The 16,038-nt window shown below is 34.5% G+C and overlaps 1 protein-coding gene across 2 annotated transcripts; it reads left to right on the forward strand.

Moving 5' to 3' along the window:
* The first annotated feature begins 2,234 nt into the window (after positions 1-2,234).
* On the forward strand, positions 2,235-15,472 carry LOC306860914 (alpha-enolase). 2 transcript variants are annotated; one of them, XM_079402936.1, is made up of 12 exons: positions 2,235-2,421; positions 4,269-4,363; positions 8,211-8,306; positions 9,513-9,571; positions 9,923-9,992; positions 10,167-10,300; positions 10,813-11,035; positions 11,980-12,177; positions 13,920-14,121; positions 14,244-14,352; positions 14,444-14,502; positions 14,959-15,466. In XM_079402936.1, exons 2-12 carry the CDS (start codon positions 4,279-4,281, stop codon positions 15,020-15,022), a joined length of 1,299 nt encoding a protein of 432 aa, XP_079259062.1. In that variant the 5' UTR covers positions 2,235-2,421; positions 4,269-4,278; the 3' UTR covers positions 15,023-15,466. The 2 variants fall into 2 exon arrangements, with proteins under 2 accessions (XP_079259062.1, XP_079259063.1); XM_079402937.1 differs by lacking the exon at positions 9,513-9,571 and adding an exon at positions 9,213-9,271 and having other exon boundaries at positions 2,253-2,421; positions 14,959-15,472.
* Positions 15,473-16,038: the final 566 nt, after the last annotated feature.

The raw sequence follows: 16,038 nt of genomic DNA on the forward strand, positions 1-16,038 counted from the left end.
TACTAGCAATGAGATGCAGCCTTGATCTGAAGCAAGTAGTAAGTCATTCGTAATTTTAACAAGTGCAGTTTCTGTACTATGATTGGGCATGAAACCTGATTGAAATTCTTCATAAAGATCATTTTTTTGCAAAAAGGAGCATAATTGAGTAGACACAACTTTTTCTAAATTTTTTGACATAAACGGAAGATTTGAAATGGGTCTGTAATTTGCCAGTTCATTAGAATCTAGTTGTGGTTTCTTAATAAGAGGCTTAATAACCGCCACCTTGAATGGTTTTGGGACGTGACCTAAATATAATGATGAGTTAATAATATCGAGAAGCGGTTTTTCTGCTACGGGTAACAACTCTTTCAGTAATTTAGTGGGTACAGGATCTAATAAACACGTTGTTTGTTTAGATGCACTGATAAGTTTATTTAGCTCTTCCTGTCTTATAGTTGTAAAGCACGGCAGTTTTTCTTTGGGAGCGATGAATGAAGCTGAAATACTAGACGCAGTAGAATCTACATTTGTTATTGTATTTCTGATGTTATCTATTTTATCAGTAAAGAAATTCATAAAGTCATTACTATTAAACTGTGAGGGAATATTTAGATCGGGTGGCGTCTGTTTATAGCCACTGTGCTAAATAAGAACCTTGGATTGTTTTGGTTATTATCTATGAGTTTGCGGATATGCTCTGCCCTGGCAGCTTTTAGAGCCTGTCTATAGCTGGACATACTGTTTTTCCACGCAATAGGCTAAATGCCGCGCACTTCCGTTCTGATGCTGAGGCAGTAGTACCAGACACTCTCTGGTATTTAAACTTTGATGACTTCATGTCAACTAAAAGCAGCTACCAAAACAAGTGAACGCTTAGGCTAGCCGGAAGTATTCGCGGTGGCTGAGATTTCAGCGGAAGTGCGTCACAACGGCCGTTGGCATTTAGCCTATTCTAAAAACTTCTAATTTAGTTTTTCTCCATTTGCGCTCAAGAATACGAGTTTCCTTCTTGAGAGAATGGGTATAACTGTTGTACCATGGCGCAGTACGTTTTTCTCTAACCTTTTTCAATTTGAGGGGGGCAACAGCTTCTAATGTATTAGAGAAGATAGTGACCATGTGACACTAAAGACCATCACTGGAATAAATTGCATTCTAAAATATATAAAAAATATATAAGTTATTTTGCCCTTCAATAATATTTCACAGTATTACTGTTTTATTGTATTTTTAATCAAATAAATGCAACCTTGGTGTGCATGAGAGACTAAAACAAAAATCTTACTGATCCCAAATTTTTGAACAGTATGGATTTTGTCAAGAAATCTCTATATAGTAGCCTATATTCTGTAAAAAGGCAAATACAAACAAATAAACGTTTTGTACATAGAAGCTCATTCATAAGATAGGCATATAGCCTACCCTACTGCACGTCTGAGGACTTGAAGAAAATAAGTTTGAAGTCCTATGAGCAGCCATACGATGGCGTACTAATCTTGCTCAAGGTCATTCACTGAGTGAGGCTGCCATAGTCGAAGAAAGCGCACAGCATCACTTGGTCCATCGTGTGCGTTTGCACATGACATTGAGAATATATTTGGTACGATAATCTTGGTGCAAATCATAATGCTTTCATATTGTGGCCATTTGCATATATTTTGATATGCGATTGAATACACAAAATAAAGCATAACCAGCTAAATACACTTGAGAGAGAAAAATATATATATTTTCTATTTTATAAAAATGAAAGCATTGACAAACTATATAAAATAAAAACAACAAAAAGCTCAGCTATCAAATGAATTAAAGTATCATTTAAAAACAGTTTAAATTGTCATAAGAGATCGTGTCATCATCGCATTTATTAATGAATAACAATATACCCTTTGAAACTAGTGTGCAATCGAACGTACATAATTTTATAAATCACAGTGTAAACTGAGTTTAGAATGACATAAAAGCTGCCATTTCCAATCAGTCTCCGTTCACTCATGTGCATGCTCACTATGACGCAGCACTGGTAGTAGGTGATGCTTTGCACGTACTCCACAATGCACCAGTTTCCAACATAAAACGCGATAATATTGGAGTCAAAAAGATAAATACAAGGTACACTAATAAAGTTCCAGATAATGTCAACAGCATGTCATTAACAGCCTTGAAATATAAAAATCAAATCTTTTAATCAATGAATTAAAATTTCCGCATCCCTGTTGAAGGCGGAGTCTTGCCGGTTGAAAACGTGCATTCTGCCATGCATTGTCATTAGCGTACCGCGTGAGTCGCGACTGACCAATCACAGCACGAGAAACACGCTCGCGCTGACCGCTTCCTTATGCCCTACACTTAATAGTGCGCGAGACCAGCAGCCTCTGCCTTCTCTGCTTTCTGCACCACGGTCAGCTCTCGCGTGTCCTTGCTAGGCCAGATACGGTAAGGTGAATGCAGAGTGTATGTTGTAGCTTTATATTTTAGCAGTTGAATATATTTGTCATGACAAATAAGATGTGGTAATGAGTGGTCGTGACTCGTGATGTTCGAGCGAGTTCTGATGAAGGTGATGCAGTCGTGCGGCGACGTCCTCTAGAATTATTCACTTACTATTATCTCATTTTAACACCGCAACATTTGTCACGCATAGTTGTTATTAAGAACAGATGCAGATGGTTTTCGTGACCTATACGCGTTCTCGTGACAGAAACACTTTCATCCTAAAATGTAGAAAGTAATTCGTCTCAGGTTACACCTGCTCTACACGGGATTTTGTCCGCAAACTAAAACGAGTCCCGGTTTGACACCGGATATTGGAAAGAACTTTAACTGGAGACATTGCTGATATTTATTTTGTAGCTATTAAACGTTGCAATAATTTATTTTAGAATTAGGTTTGATTATCAGTGTGATATATTATCACCGCACCCTTTTTATTTTCATCACAGAGGTTTAAAAGTTTAATTCTCGATATAAATCTGTTCAAATTGAGAGCAACACTTTCTCTATGCACTGCAGACAGAAGGCCCGTCACTTGTTACTGTCTGTCTCAGTTAACCCAACCCACTCTGTTGTGGCCAGTGGGACGTTTCCACAGACATTTAAGGCTACAGGATTTTCCATTGGTCCAAATGAAGTGTATGTGTTTTTTTTTTGTTGGGTTTTATATGTAAGCGCATAATGTTGACAGGGCAGGAAATGATAAGGAAGAGGAAATTGGTCATGTGATATTCATGGGAAAGGTTTTTTCTTATCCTGGCCTGATGATGAAAACATAGTTTTTTGAGATATTAATGTTTGTTTACATGAGAAACAAATCCTGTTTTATTGCACAAGAGCTTCAGAAAACAAATTATTGTAAAGAACGTCAAGTAATTAATTCCTTTGATGGATGAATAGTGGCTTCACAGACAAAAACATTCAAACCTTCACAAGCGTAATGCTAGAGGATTTGAGTGTCACTACGTGTTTCTAAATGTTCAGTACAGCTGCATTTTTAGCCGAACAGGTGAAATGCTCAGCTTTTCCTTGGCTGGAGAGGGAAATAGGCGCTTGCAAGTCGTAAAGCTAGTTTGTTCTCAACTTCTGGTGCCTGTTGCTCATGTTGTTGGTCAGAATGGGGTGAATTACTCAGTTTGAACTTGTTAGTCCTTTGGTGACTGCATTAACTGAAACTCCAGATCATATAAAGAGTGGATGCTGATGAAATGTGGTGAAAGAGTGTAGTACCTTCTTCATCTTTGACTCAGTTTGGAATAGTTGAGTCATTTCCTATGGGGAAATCACCATAAGGCCTTCAATGGGATTAGCTATGAATAGAAGTTAAATTAATATTTCCATGTTATTATAAAGCATAACTATATATTTTTATATTTTCATTTTATTTTTTTATTAATATTAAAATTCTATTTTGTCTAAATTAATTCAAAATAAAATACAGGAAGAGTTTATACATCACCACATAATGTACAAAACAAAATGGATATTTATTTTGAGATTTGCTAATGAATTCATTAAACAGTTTTATTAAAGTATTAGTGTTTTCAAAGAGTAACTTTAAGGCTTAATATATAATCTAAATGTTAAAATAGGGTAAACATGCTTTAACAGTTAAATTTTCAATATCGGTCGATGCAGATAGATAAATACAAAAAAATATATAAATATAAACCAATAACTGAAACGGTAACGATACATTGTACATCTCTAACCATATTTGTGTTATTCCTTGGCTGTCTGATATGTTTGTCAGCTCCTTATGTTTTTTACATTTTTTTTTTTCTGCACAGAAACTGCAACATGTCCATCCTGAAGATCCACGCTCGTGAAATCTTTGACTCCCGTGGAAACCCCACTGTGGAGGTTGATCTGTACACCAAGAAAGGTGTGATATTAAAATGATGTTAAAATGATACTAATTATGTGATTATGTGATACTAAAAAAATTTAAAAGTACTTCACAATCTTTTAGTTTTTCATTATATTATTTACTTCAATATATTTTTTTAATACTAAAAAAGAGAATCACATTATATATATATATATATATATATATATATATATATATATAAAATGTGATTCTCTTTTGCTGGCACATTACAAAATGGATTAAGCTTCCTTAAAGAATCATCAGATAGATAGATATATCTGATGATTCTTTCAGGAAGCTTAATCCATTTTGTAATGTGCCAGCAAATACAAAAATGGGCCCATTTCAGAGATAAAAAGCATTGTCCATCACCACTGTCTCTTCAGTCCATTACAAGTTCAACATCAATACAAAGCGACAGTAATTGACATTGTATGTGGTGTTATTGGGGCGTACAGTCTGAATGCTGTGGCAGTTTCACATGGGTGAGCTTCTGAGCTGCTCTCTGCCTATTCAAACTCTCATGTTGGTGTCCAATAGCATAGAGTCGACGTATCAGGTGGTTGGTGGTTATAAATAGCTGAAGTAATACATACCACTTGGATTGCATTGCTACAGTGGGGTGCTTTGCACATGAACACAGAGAGTAATTATATTCAAGTTTGGGGTCAGTAAGATTTTTATTTTATTATTTATATATTTTTAAATAAATTAATACTTTTATTCAGCAAGAATGTATTAAATTAATCAAAAGTGGCATTAAAGTTACAAAAAAATCTATTTCTATTTTTTTTTTTTTTTTTTACTTTCTATTTATCAAAAAAAATTAAATAAAGTAACACAGTTATATTAAAATGTATTAAGCAGCACAACTGTTGGAATGGCTTCTGAAAATTCAGCTCTGCTATCACAGGAATAAATTACATTTTAAAATATTTATAATAAAATAAAGTTATTTTAAATTATTTATATATATATATATATATTTTACTGTTTTACTGTTGTTTATTTTTTTATCAAATAAATTCAACTTTTGTCAGCGTAAGAGTTTTTATTTTTTTAAACATAGGGGGAAAACTTACAGACCCCAAAATAATAAATGGTAGTGTACAACATTTAGACTTTTTGCCTCATTGTATCTCGTATTAATGTTTTGCTCATTTGCAACAATGCTTAAAAGCATATTGGGTAAACGTACCTATTAAGCTCACCAAAATCTACATTGAGACATTTTTAGTGCACAAGATATTGCTTTCAGTACAAAAAGTTATGTTAAAATAAAATATTAATCTCTCACACAAAAATATTTAATTTTATTTTAAATGACAAAAGCATTTCAGTTAAGATATACATCATTAAATTCAAAAAGTCTGGCTGTGCTTTAAGCACACCCCTGTTCCCATTAAGCTCACATCATGTTTTATTAGGAAATTGTTTTAAGAATAATTGTAAAAATATATTTTTTTGAAGGTACAAAGTCAATCACAAAAAAACAGAGCAGAAAAACATTCAAGTCGATCGGTTATATATTCATAATGAAGTGTCATCTAAGCACATATCAACATCTAGACTAGTCCACGTTCAGCTAAGTAACACATTCAAAAATCAAATAAAACATTTCATTTATGGGGATGAATACAGAAACTAGCCTCATTATGAAACCTCTTTTTAAATGGTTGTCAACCTATCTATAGTCTCTTAAATATCTATAGTCTCTCTGCTGGAATACACTACATTATTTTTGCCCCGAAGTTGATGCTAGTTGGCAAAGATCAGAGCCAGTCTGCAGATTTGAGTTGACAGAATCCATAGCAAATCGATTAACTTAACTTAAAGTGAAACCATCAGTTAATATTTAAAATCTGTTTATAAAGTATTTACATAGACGTTCAATGTGGAAGAGCTTAAAGAGAGCACACTGAGCTTAATGGGAGCAGCAACTATTTTTTATCAATTTTATGCAATATTTATTAAAATGACAGGATTTTTGCTAAATAAATAGTCTAGGTCATGTGTTAAGTTCATTCATATTTTAATATGAACAACTATTATTAACAATATCTATGAAATTATACTTTTTCTTATTGATGTCACACTGAAGCTGTGTGATTTTCATAGTCGTGTACCCTTTAAGCTCACCTTAAAATAATATGAAATCTTTAAATATTACAGCACTGTAAAAGGACAGACCAGCAATAAACTGTCAATTTATAATATTATGGATGTAAAAGTACAAGCCAGTAAAGCCTGTGAAGTAAAATATTAGCGTAGCACACAATCTTATACAGCTAGTCAGCTAACCGTGTTCTGTAGCATCTGTGCTGTGTTGCTAATCTAATGTAATTATTTCCCAATTCCTTGTTCCAGGTTATAATATGCAAAAGTCTGAACATTAATCTCTTAATTTTACTATAAGTAGTGAAACTTACCCAAAATAAAGACTTAAGAAACACACATTTAAGGTGCTCCTCTTTTGGTGAAAGTTTTCAGACAGCTTTCAAAATGGCCGCCAGACAGTGTGAACATATGGAGAGCCATATCTCAGCGTGCAATGGTCTGATTGACTTGAAATTATAAGAGGTATAAAGTAACAAACACATCAATTGGTTAAGACATCAAGTAGTATAATAAATATTTTTTTGTTTTTATAATCTGATCTCAAAAATGGAAGTGTGCTTAATAGGTACGTTTACCCTACTTGATTTTGTAACTTGCTTTTTGTTCAGTCCGCTACACACAAATGTAACACAAGGTGGTGCCTTGTCCTCTAACTCATGCCCAGAATTTTAATTATGTTTAGTGAATGACCATTTTGAAAGATTGAGGCTGGCAAGAGAACAAATATGTAGAATATCTCTTCTGCCAGATTGTATTGAACAGAGAGGGAGCTGGCATACTTTGCCAGGTTAGTGTGTGAAGGTGATAAATGTGTTTTGTTTTTTGTTTTTTTTAATAAAGATTAATTCTGTCATTCTGTCGATGTTCCTGTACTTTTTCCCTCAGTCCCAGATGTATGAAAACAAGTAGAGACAACTCACCCAAATCTAATGTGTCTGTGTGTATTTGAGCGCAGCTTAATGAATGTGTTTTGATTAGTTTTAGGGCTGGAAAAATATAGCCTAACATATAGATGAACAATTTTTAAGAATTTGATCAATTGAATTTGGCAAAGCATTTAATATGAATGATTGGATCAGTGTATTAACACAGATATGTTACAAAGCTCAAAACTAGTCATTATTGCACTCTGCCTATTTTATAGGTTTGGATACTCTACCGTTGCTTGGTGGAAATGATTGGATATAGGTACAGACTTACTGTGCAACAGTTGATGAGTTTCTGGTTAAGCTTTAAATCCGTTTTCAACTGCACACTCTGGCAATCGACTTATGCTCGCTCAGCTGAGCTGATTGAATATGCATGGCCAGATTTTCCACTCTGAGTCAAAATATGCCATCATGTAGTGTATGTGTGCCAGCCTCAATCAGGGGGTGTCCCTTTCTCTCAGAGGGTTACATCACAAGAGGAAACCCCCTTAACATCACTTTCTACATTGAGTTTGGGTGATAAAAATGCCTTGAGGTGCATGCTTATCAATTAATAATAATAAAAAAAAGATATTATATACTATATATTGACATGTAGTCTGCTGCTGGTATGCAGAGATTGTATATATTGTGATTCTGTTGCTAATCTCTTCTGCAGTGAGGAGGTGTGTCCTACCATTCCTTATATAGGAGACCAGCTGTGAACTCAGTGGTTCTATTTGGAAATTCTGGAAACAGATTTCTGCAAAACTAGCAGGGTTGTTTGTACATATTTATAACCATTCATAGGTTTTCTTGTATTTATTGTTCAACAGGTCTCTTCAGAGCTGCAGTGCCCAGTGGCGCTTCTACTGGCATCTATGAAGCCCTTGAACTCCGTGACAATGACAAGACACGTTATCTGGGCAAAGGTTTGTATTTCAGCTATTCAGTTTGTACATTTAGTATTTCAAAGCATCACTATCCTTTTATGAGAATTCTGAGATAATATACTTAAAGTATATTTAAATATTTAATGTTAATATTTAAATATGTATAGAATTTAAATATTATTGCTTGACAAAACAGTTCAAGGGTTTTTAAATGTATTAGATATTAATAATATGAGAATAAAAAATATACACTACTATTCAAATTTTTTGGGTCTGTAAGATTTTTTTTTTTTTTTGAAAAATTACTTTTATTCAACAATGACCCATTAAATTGTTCAAAAGTGACAGTAAAGACATTTTATAATGTTACAAAAGATGCAGTTTTTTTTATTTTATATTCATCAAAGAATCTTAAAGAAATGTTCCTTGAGCATATTAACATATTCTAATAATTTCTGAAGGATCATGGGACACTTAAAACTAGATTAATGGCTGCTGAAAAAAAATAAAATAAAATGTAAAATAGAAAACGGTTATTTTACATTGTTATAATATTTCACAGTGCCGTTTTATCGTATTATTGATCAAACAAAAAGCATAAGAGACTTTCAGAAACATTAAAAAATCTTACTGACCACAAACGTTTTAACAGTAGTGTATAAAATAGAATTACATTTTCTATGTGAAAACTCATTTTGAATCAGGCTTGATTTGTAACATTTAACAAATATACATATATGTATATTTGTATATTTCATACATTATAATAACATCCATAAAAAATCTGAATGAAATTAAGAATGTTTTGAATTTATTTATTTTTAAACATTCATTTCTTAATTTCTGTGAAATCCATACTTTACTCTGCACTGCAGTGTTTCTTTTCTCCTCTCATCCTCTCTTTCTTCTGCCATATTTTTTTCTCCTCTTTTTTTCCTCTGTCAGGGGTGAAAAGAGCTGTTAAATATGTAAATGAGTTCTTGGCCCCTGCTTTGTGTAATCAGGTAAATTAGCGTGTGTATTAACTGAAGTGAGGAACTTAACCCCTTTTGATATAGCACAGATGCAGCATGAGCCTTTGGGTTTGCTTTGACGACTAACCATGGCAGGTATTTGTAGATGATCACAGATGTTCTCATTGACAATAAAGCACTCATCTGCTCTGTGATCATCTAGTCATGTCTGCTCTGCATGTTCATCCACTCCTTGGCCTGGGTCAGTGATGGTCTGCTTGTGTCCCTGCAGGTGTCTCAAAAGCTGTTGAGCATATCAATAAATCAATTGCACCTGCTCTGGTTAGCCAGGTAGGAATATTTGTTCTTTGACTAACATGATAATGTGTACTTTTATTGAGTTGTGGTTATTCATAATATACAAGAGAGGAACTGAAAGATTATTTGAGAGAATTAGATAAGTTCGAACCATTATTATAAGTGGTAAGTGTCTTGTTGTGACTATTAACTAACGCTGGAATAAATATTAGCGTTTAGTCATCTCTGAAGACAGTTATAAAGATAAAAACCTCCCACTAATCTCACAATGCTGTGAATGCCGTAACGTTGCATTTGTTCTATCCTAAATGAAGTTTATGTGAACGTCATACTCCTTGAATATTGATTGATATTGTCAGTAATCAATCTTTTGTGCTTAAACAGAACGTGTCAGTCTTGGAGCAGGAGAAGATTGATAAGCTGATGCTTGATATGGATGGCACTGAAAACAAGTGTAAGCATATTAATATGATTAAGTGTTTCGTTATAGTTACAATTCCTTGAGTTACCAGAACAGAATTTATTCACGGTATGAAAGCGTAATTTATCACAGCTCTTCACGCCGGTTTATAAAGACTCTCAAACACGCATCCATTATTTTAATGAATGTGCTCCCTTGAATTCACAGCTAAGTTTGGTGCTAATGCCATCCTGGGCGTTTCCCTGGCTGTGTGCAAGGCTGGTGCTGCAGAGAAGGGCGTCCCCCTCTACCGCCACATCGCAGACCTCGCTGGCAACCCAGAAGTCATTCTTCCTGTCCCTGTACGTGCTCAGAATAATAAACTGAATAATTATCAGTCTTTACTGATGTACATTACTGTGTTTAACTGGTTTCCATCCACCTGTTTAATGCAAATTTTGCAATGCCACAAAAAAATGCAGAATGCTTCAAGTTGGATAATTTTCTTATTCTGTAAATAAACCAAAATCCAAATACATTTACTTAATCAGTTCTAAGATGTGCGTCTAAAAAGTCATGTGACTTTGCCCTGAACAAGTCATGTGATTTTAATTCATGAGAACATTTTGTGTGTACAGTTTTATTCGCTACTAAGTTGTCACTTTTCGATAAAAGTGGCTGTTTTATTTTAATTTTAAATTTAACATGGATACAAGTTGAAATTATTTTTAAAACGTATCATAAATACCAGCTAATATCAGCCAGAATGGCTGCATACTTAGATATGTGTGTAATAAATGCCCCATGACATAAACCATAAACATACTGAAGGATGCAAACTATGACACCATAAATAGACTGTCTGTTTTCAAAGGCCTTCAATGTTATCAACGGCGGCTCCCACGCTGGAAACAAACTGGCTATGCAGGAGTTCATGATCCTGCCTATCGGTGCAAGCAACTTCAAAGAGGCCATGCGCATTGGTGCTGAAGTTTATCATAACCTGAAGAATGTCATTAAGGAGAAGTACGGCAAAGATGCTACCAATGTGGGCGATGAAGGTGGCTTCGCTCCCAACATCCTTGAGAACAAAGAAGGTGAGAGTCTGGAGTTTCATGATAACAAGTCTAGATCTAGATCTGCCTTTGTTTCATGGAGAAGATTTTTATGAATGCAAATACTACAGAATTGCCACCATAAATATAAAACATATTCACAGTAAATTATACTTCAGGAATTAAACATAAACTATCCATTTGATCTTAAAAATTATTTGCATTTATAACCAAATTTTTTCTAGCCATCGGTAAGCAAACAAGCACAGATAAGCACTAATATACAATATGTATAAGATATAGAGATTGTAGATAACACTTGAGATAACTCAAGGAGTCCGGGATTACGGTTATCTTGATTATAGAGAAGCAAGTTTACAAACGTGACCATTGCACAACAAAATGTTTGAGTTACTATGAATCATTACCTAAACTTGCTCAGTCCTTCAAAACATCTGCCTATTTCAGCGAAAAATAATGTAGAGTTCTTCACAACTAATTGTATTACTTACTCTGTGAATGTCTAAATATTTGTCCTGTTCTTTACCCATATTATTTATTTTAACAATTAATTTAGTTGCTGTAGTTTAAAAGCTTGCGTGTAAGAAGCATAGCACCATGAGATATATTTTCAAGGTGCATTTATGTTTAAATAAAGTACAAATCAATGCCTGAACTGATTATTTTGCTCTAGCTAATATACATTGCAGAAATATTATTGGTTTGTTATGAGTGCTTACAGATGTATTGGGCATTTGACATTAAATATTTTGGGGAAATTAACGTTCTGCATTGAATATTTGTTTATTTAAAACTGCATTTGTCAGACTGCAGAACCATTCAAATGAACTAGTGAAGGTGAGGGTAAGATTTAAAATAGTGTAAAAACATTAAGTGAAACCTAAAACATATACTTTATACATTTTATCCTAAAAGCCTTATGTTGTTTAAAAAAAAGTTATGCATCAACTACGTATTCGTTTCAGCTCTGGAGCTGCTGAAGAATGCCATTAGCAAAGCTGGCTACACCGACAAGATTGTGATCGGCATGGATGTGGCCGCCTCTGAGTTCTACAAGGGTGGCAAGTACGACCTGGACTTCAAATCACCTGATGACCCCAGCCGTTATATCAGCCCTGACCAGCTGGCTGACCTCTACAAGAGCTTTGTCAAGGATTATCCTGGTCAGTGTCCGTGATCTTTAGTGTTACTGTGTGTGAGAGTGTAATACTCAACTACAATATTCAACTACAACTTCCTCAGACGGCCAGTGACAACTGCTTAGTGCAAATCTGAAGACAGAGTATCTAGGTAGACAAGTTATATGATATAATAACATTAAACAAATTTAATTAATAATACTTTTTAGCAATATTTAATAGTAATCTAGTGCATTAACTTATGTTAAACTTTATTGTAAAGTGTTACCAAAACACATTTTTCTTATCTAAGTGTGTTTACCCGAACACAAATTCTTCCCTCATGTCTTTTGGGTATCTTTAGATCTCCAAGAATAGGCATAGGTATTTGAAGAGATCCAGCAGTGTATGAAACCCTGCTGTGGGGGTGATAGTCTTAACAGGGGTGATTTAACCCCTTCCTTCACCGGCATAACTATTGCGCAAAGTTTGCACGTTGCTGTTGTGATATCCATTGGCTCGCCTTCATGGTTTAAAACAGAAATATTTCCAGTATTGCGATGTAACTGCAACCACCCATGCATATGTATCTTTAATGCAGGGATACATGAAAGAGGAATCAAATCGGTATGCCGCGCTGTCTGAAACGCGTCTCTATGCTTGTGCTGTACTGGCACACACCCGAAGCGCGCACAAGCATAGAGATGTGTTTCAGACAGCGCGGCATACCGATATGATCAACTGCGATACGTTTAAGCCCTAATATATATGACAGATCAGAGCAATTTTTTATTTACTAATTTTAACATGAAATCGTCAAATTGCTTATCGATATCAATCGCATACAACAAAAATACAGAATAATTAGAAAAATCATTTACGCACAATAAATAACACAGCGTCAAATCTATTCACATTTTCCCCCGAACGTTCTCACGACCTGGTAGGAATTCTTCCACGGCCCGGTAGTGGGTCGCGACCCGGTGGTTGGGGACCTCTGCCTTAGAGGCCAGTCAGCAGTTCTTCAGACTTACAGACTACATTGTATATAAATAATAAACCTTAGTGCATTAACTGTGGTGTATTTACGAGTCTCTTAATAAACAAAAACATTGCAGGGTACGATATTGTTCAAAAGTTTGAGGCCAGTACCTTTTTTTTTTTTTTTTTTAAACAACCACATTTTATATTTTTTATATACTTATTACTTTTTACATAGCCTAATTATTACATTATATACTTATACTTATTCAGCCACAACATTTATTATGTTACAAATATTTTCTACATTCTTTTGAATGATCTATTCACCATTGCAGTTTCCACAACAATACTAATGAAAACAAATGTTTCTTGAGCATCAAATCAGCATATTATAATGATTTCACACCGAAGACTGGAGTAATGACTGTTGAAAATTCAGCTTTGCCATCACAGTAATATATTACATTTGAAAATATATTCAATTAGATAAGTTATTTTAAATTGTAAAAATATTTCAGTTTTACTGCTAAGCCTAACCCTAATACCAGTACCACAAAAATATCATCGTTTAATTCTTTATAGCAGTTTTGCAATTGAACGATCCTTTATTAAAATGCTGGGCAAGTGTGTGTGTGTGTGTGTATATATATATATATATATATATACATACATACATACATACATACACACACACACACACACATACATACATACATACATACATACATACATACATACATACATACACACACACACACAAAAAAAAGATTTCAACTCCTATAATTCCATCTTTTGCTTCTCAGTGGTCTCCATTGAGGATCCATTTGACCAGGATGACTGGGAGGCCTGGACCAACTTCACTGCCAGCACTAACATCCAGGTGGTGGGTGATGACCTCACTGTGACCAACCCCAAGCGCATTGCTAAAGCCGTGTCTGACAAGGCCTGCAACTGCCTGCTGCTCAAAGTCAACCAGATCGGATCTGTCACTGAGTCCCTTCAGGCGTAAGTATTTCTGATGTCTCACGCTATGGATGTGGATATTTTTATAGAAGAACTAAAGAACTAATATTTAGGTTCATGTGGTTTTTATGTAATGTGCTTTGTTTCTGTTTTCCTTTGTTTAGCTGTAAGATGGCTCAGTCTAATGGATGGGGTGTGATGGTCAGCCACCGTTCTGGAGAGACAGAGGACACCTTCATCGCTGACCTTGTGGTCGGACTCTGCACTGGCCAGGTACAAAGCTTGCCAAGCACCGTCTTATCTAAGGTTGGCCAATTCTGTGTAGGTAATTACAAAGTAAAGTTTTTTTTTTTTTTTTTTTCAGATCAAGACTGGTGCTCCTTGCCGGTCTGAGCGTCTGGCCAAGTACAATCAGCTGCTGAGGTGAGTGGTTGTATTTATTTTTATACAAGTTCTTTGCCTGGAATAGTTGATTCTGATTAGTCAATTGTTGCAATATACAGTCAAGTATTTTTGCATAATAACTGTACACTATATTTGACTATTTATTGTCCCTAGCAACCAAATGCTCTCTCAGCCCTCAACTGTCTTTCTTCTCACATAAAATACACTACCTTTTAAAAGTTTGGGGTCCAATTTATTTTTATTTTGTCAGAAATCAATACCATATTTTTAAATGGCAGTGTAAGTTAAACTCATCAATGTTTCATGTTCATTTATTTACTAAAGTTTCATTTGAGATGAATGATTTCTATTTCCTGCATAGTTTCTTCTTACTAATCATTACAACTCTAATGCATAACATTAAGTGCCAGTCTGCACGTCTTAAGTTGTTTAAAGTTTGAGAAGATTGATTTTGACATTGTTTGACATCTGCAGGATTGAGGAGGAGCTTGGTGACAAGGCTCGTTTCGCTGGCAAGAACTTCAGAAGGCCCATCTGAAGCGGCTGCCCGTCATCAGTCCGTCAGTGTGCTCATTGTGCTTACTCTCCCACATATAACACCACGAATTCAAAGGTCCAGATCTGTAGTCAGTGGCACAGAACACTGCTCTCCGTGACAGCCCTTGTACCCATCCACATCTATGCTTTGGTATCCAAATAGGATCAGTTCTTTGTGTCTCTGTGTTGTGTGAGAGAATTTTGTTTAGCTTCTTGTGAGTTGTAGTGTTTCTGGTGCTCCACAGAGTATTTCAGCAAAGAGCTAAAGCTGTTCACTGTGCTGCGATGTGCAGCATGAGTATGTGCATTGTGTTGCTTTTGAGAAGTGTTAGTTCTATATGCGTGGCATAACAAATAAATTATCCCTATTAAAACGGAAGAGTGTGGGTAGAGCTTACATATATTTATCTACTTATTATTCCATTTAATATAAACAAAAATCTGTAATTTGCCATTTTATTTATATATATTTGTATGTGTGTGTGTGCGTGTGTGTGTGTATGTACAGGTGCATCTCAGAAAATTAGAATATGGTGAAAAAGTTCATTTTTTTCTTGTAATTTATTTCAAAAAGTGAAACTTTCATATATTTTAGATTCATTACATGTAAAGTAAAACACTTCAAAAGTTTTGTTTTAATTTTGATGATTAGAGCTTACAGCTCATTAAAGTCAAAAATCAGAACTTTTTCATAAATGAACTTTTTCACCATATTCAAATTTTCTGAGATGCACTTGTATGTATACATACTGTGTGTGTGTGTGTGTAATATATATATACTTAATATAAACATTATTTATTATATATATATATATATATATATACACACACAAACACACACATTTACATTGGGTGAAGCTTATATTATCTACTTAACGCACAGTAGTAGTGTATAAATCCATTACACACACTAATGCATTTACATTATCAGTTCAATTAATAAAACATCAATTATTCACTAAAAATAACAAAGATGTAGTGAAAGTGATTGAAAATCCTTTAATGGAGTTGGGCTGG

Source organism: Barbus barbus (genome assembly GCF_936440315.1).
Source record: "Barbus barbus genome assembly, chromosome: 41".
NCBI classification, from domain to species: Eukaryota; Metazoa; Chordata; class Actinopteri; order Cypriniformes; family Cyprinidae; genus Barbus; species Barbus barbus.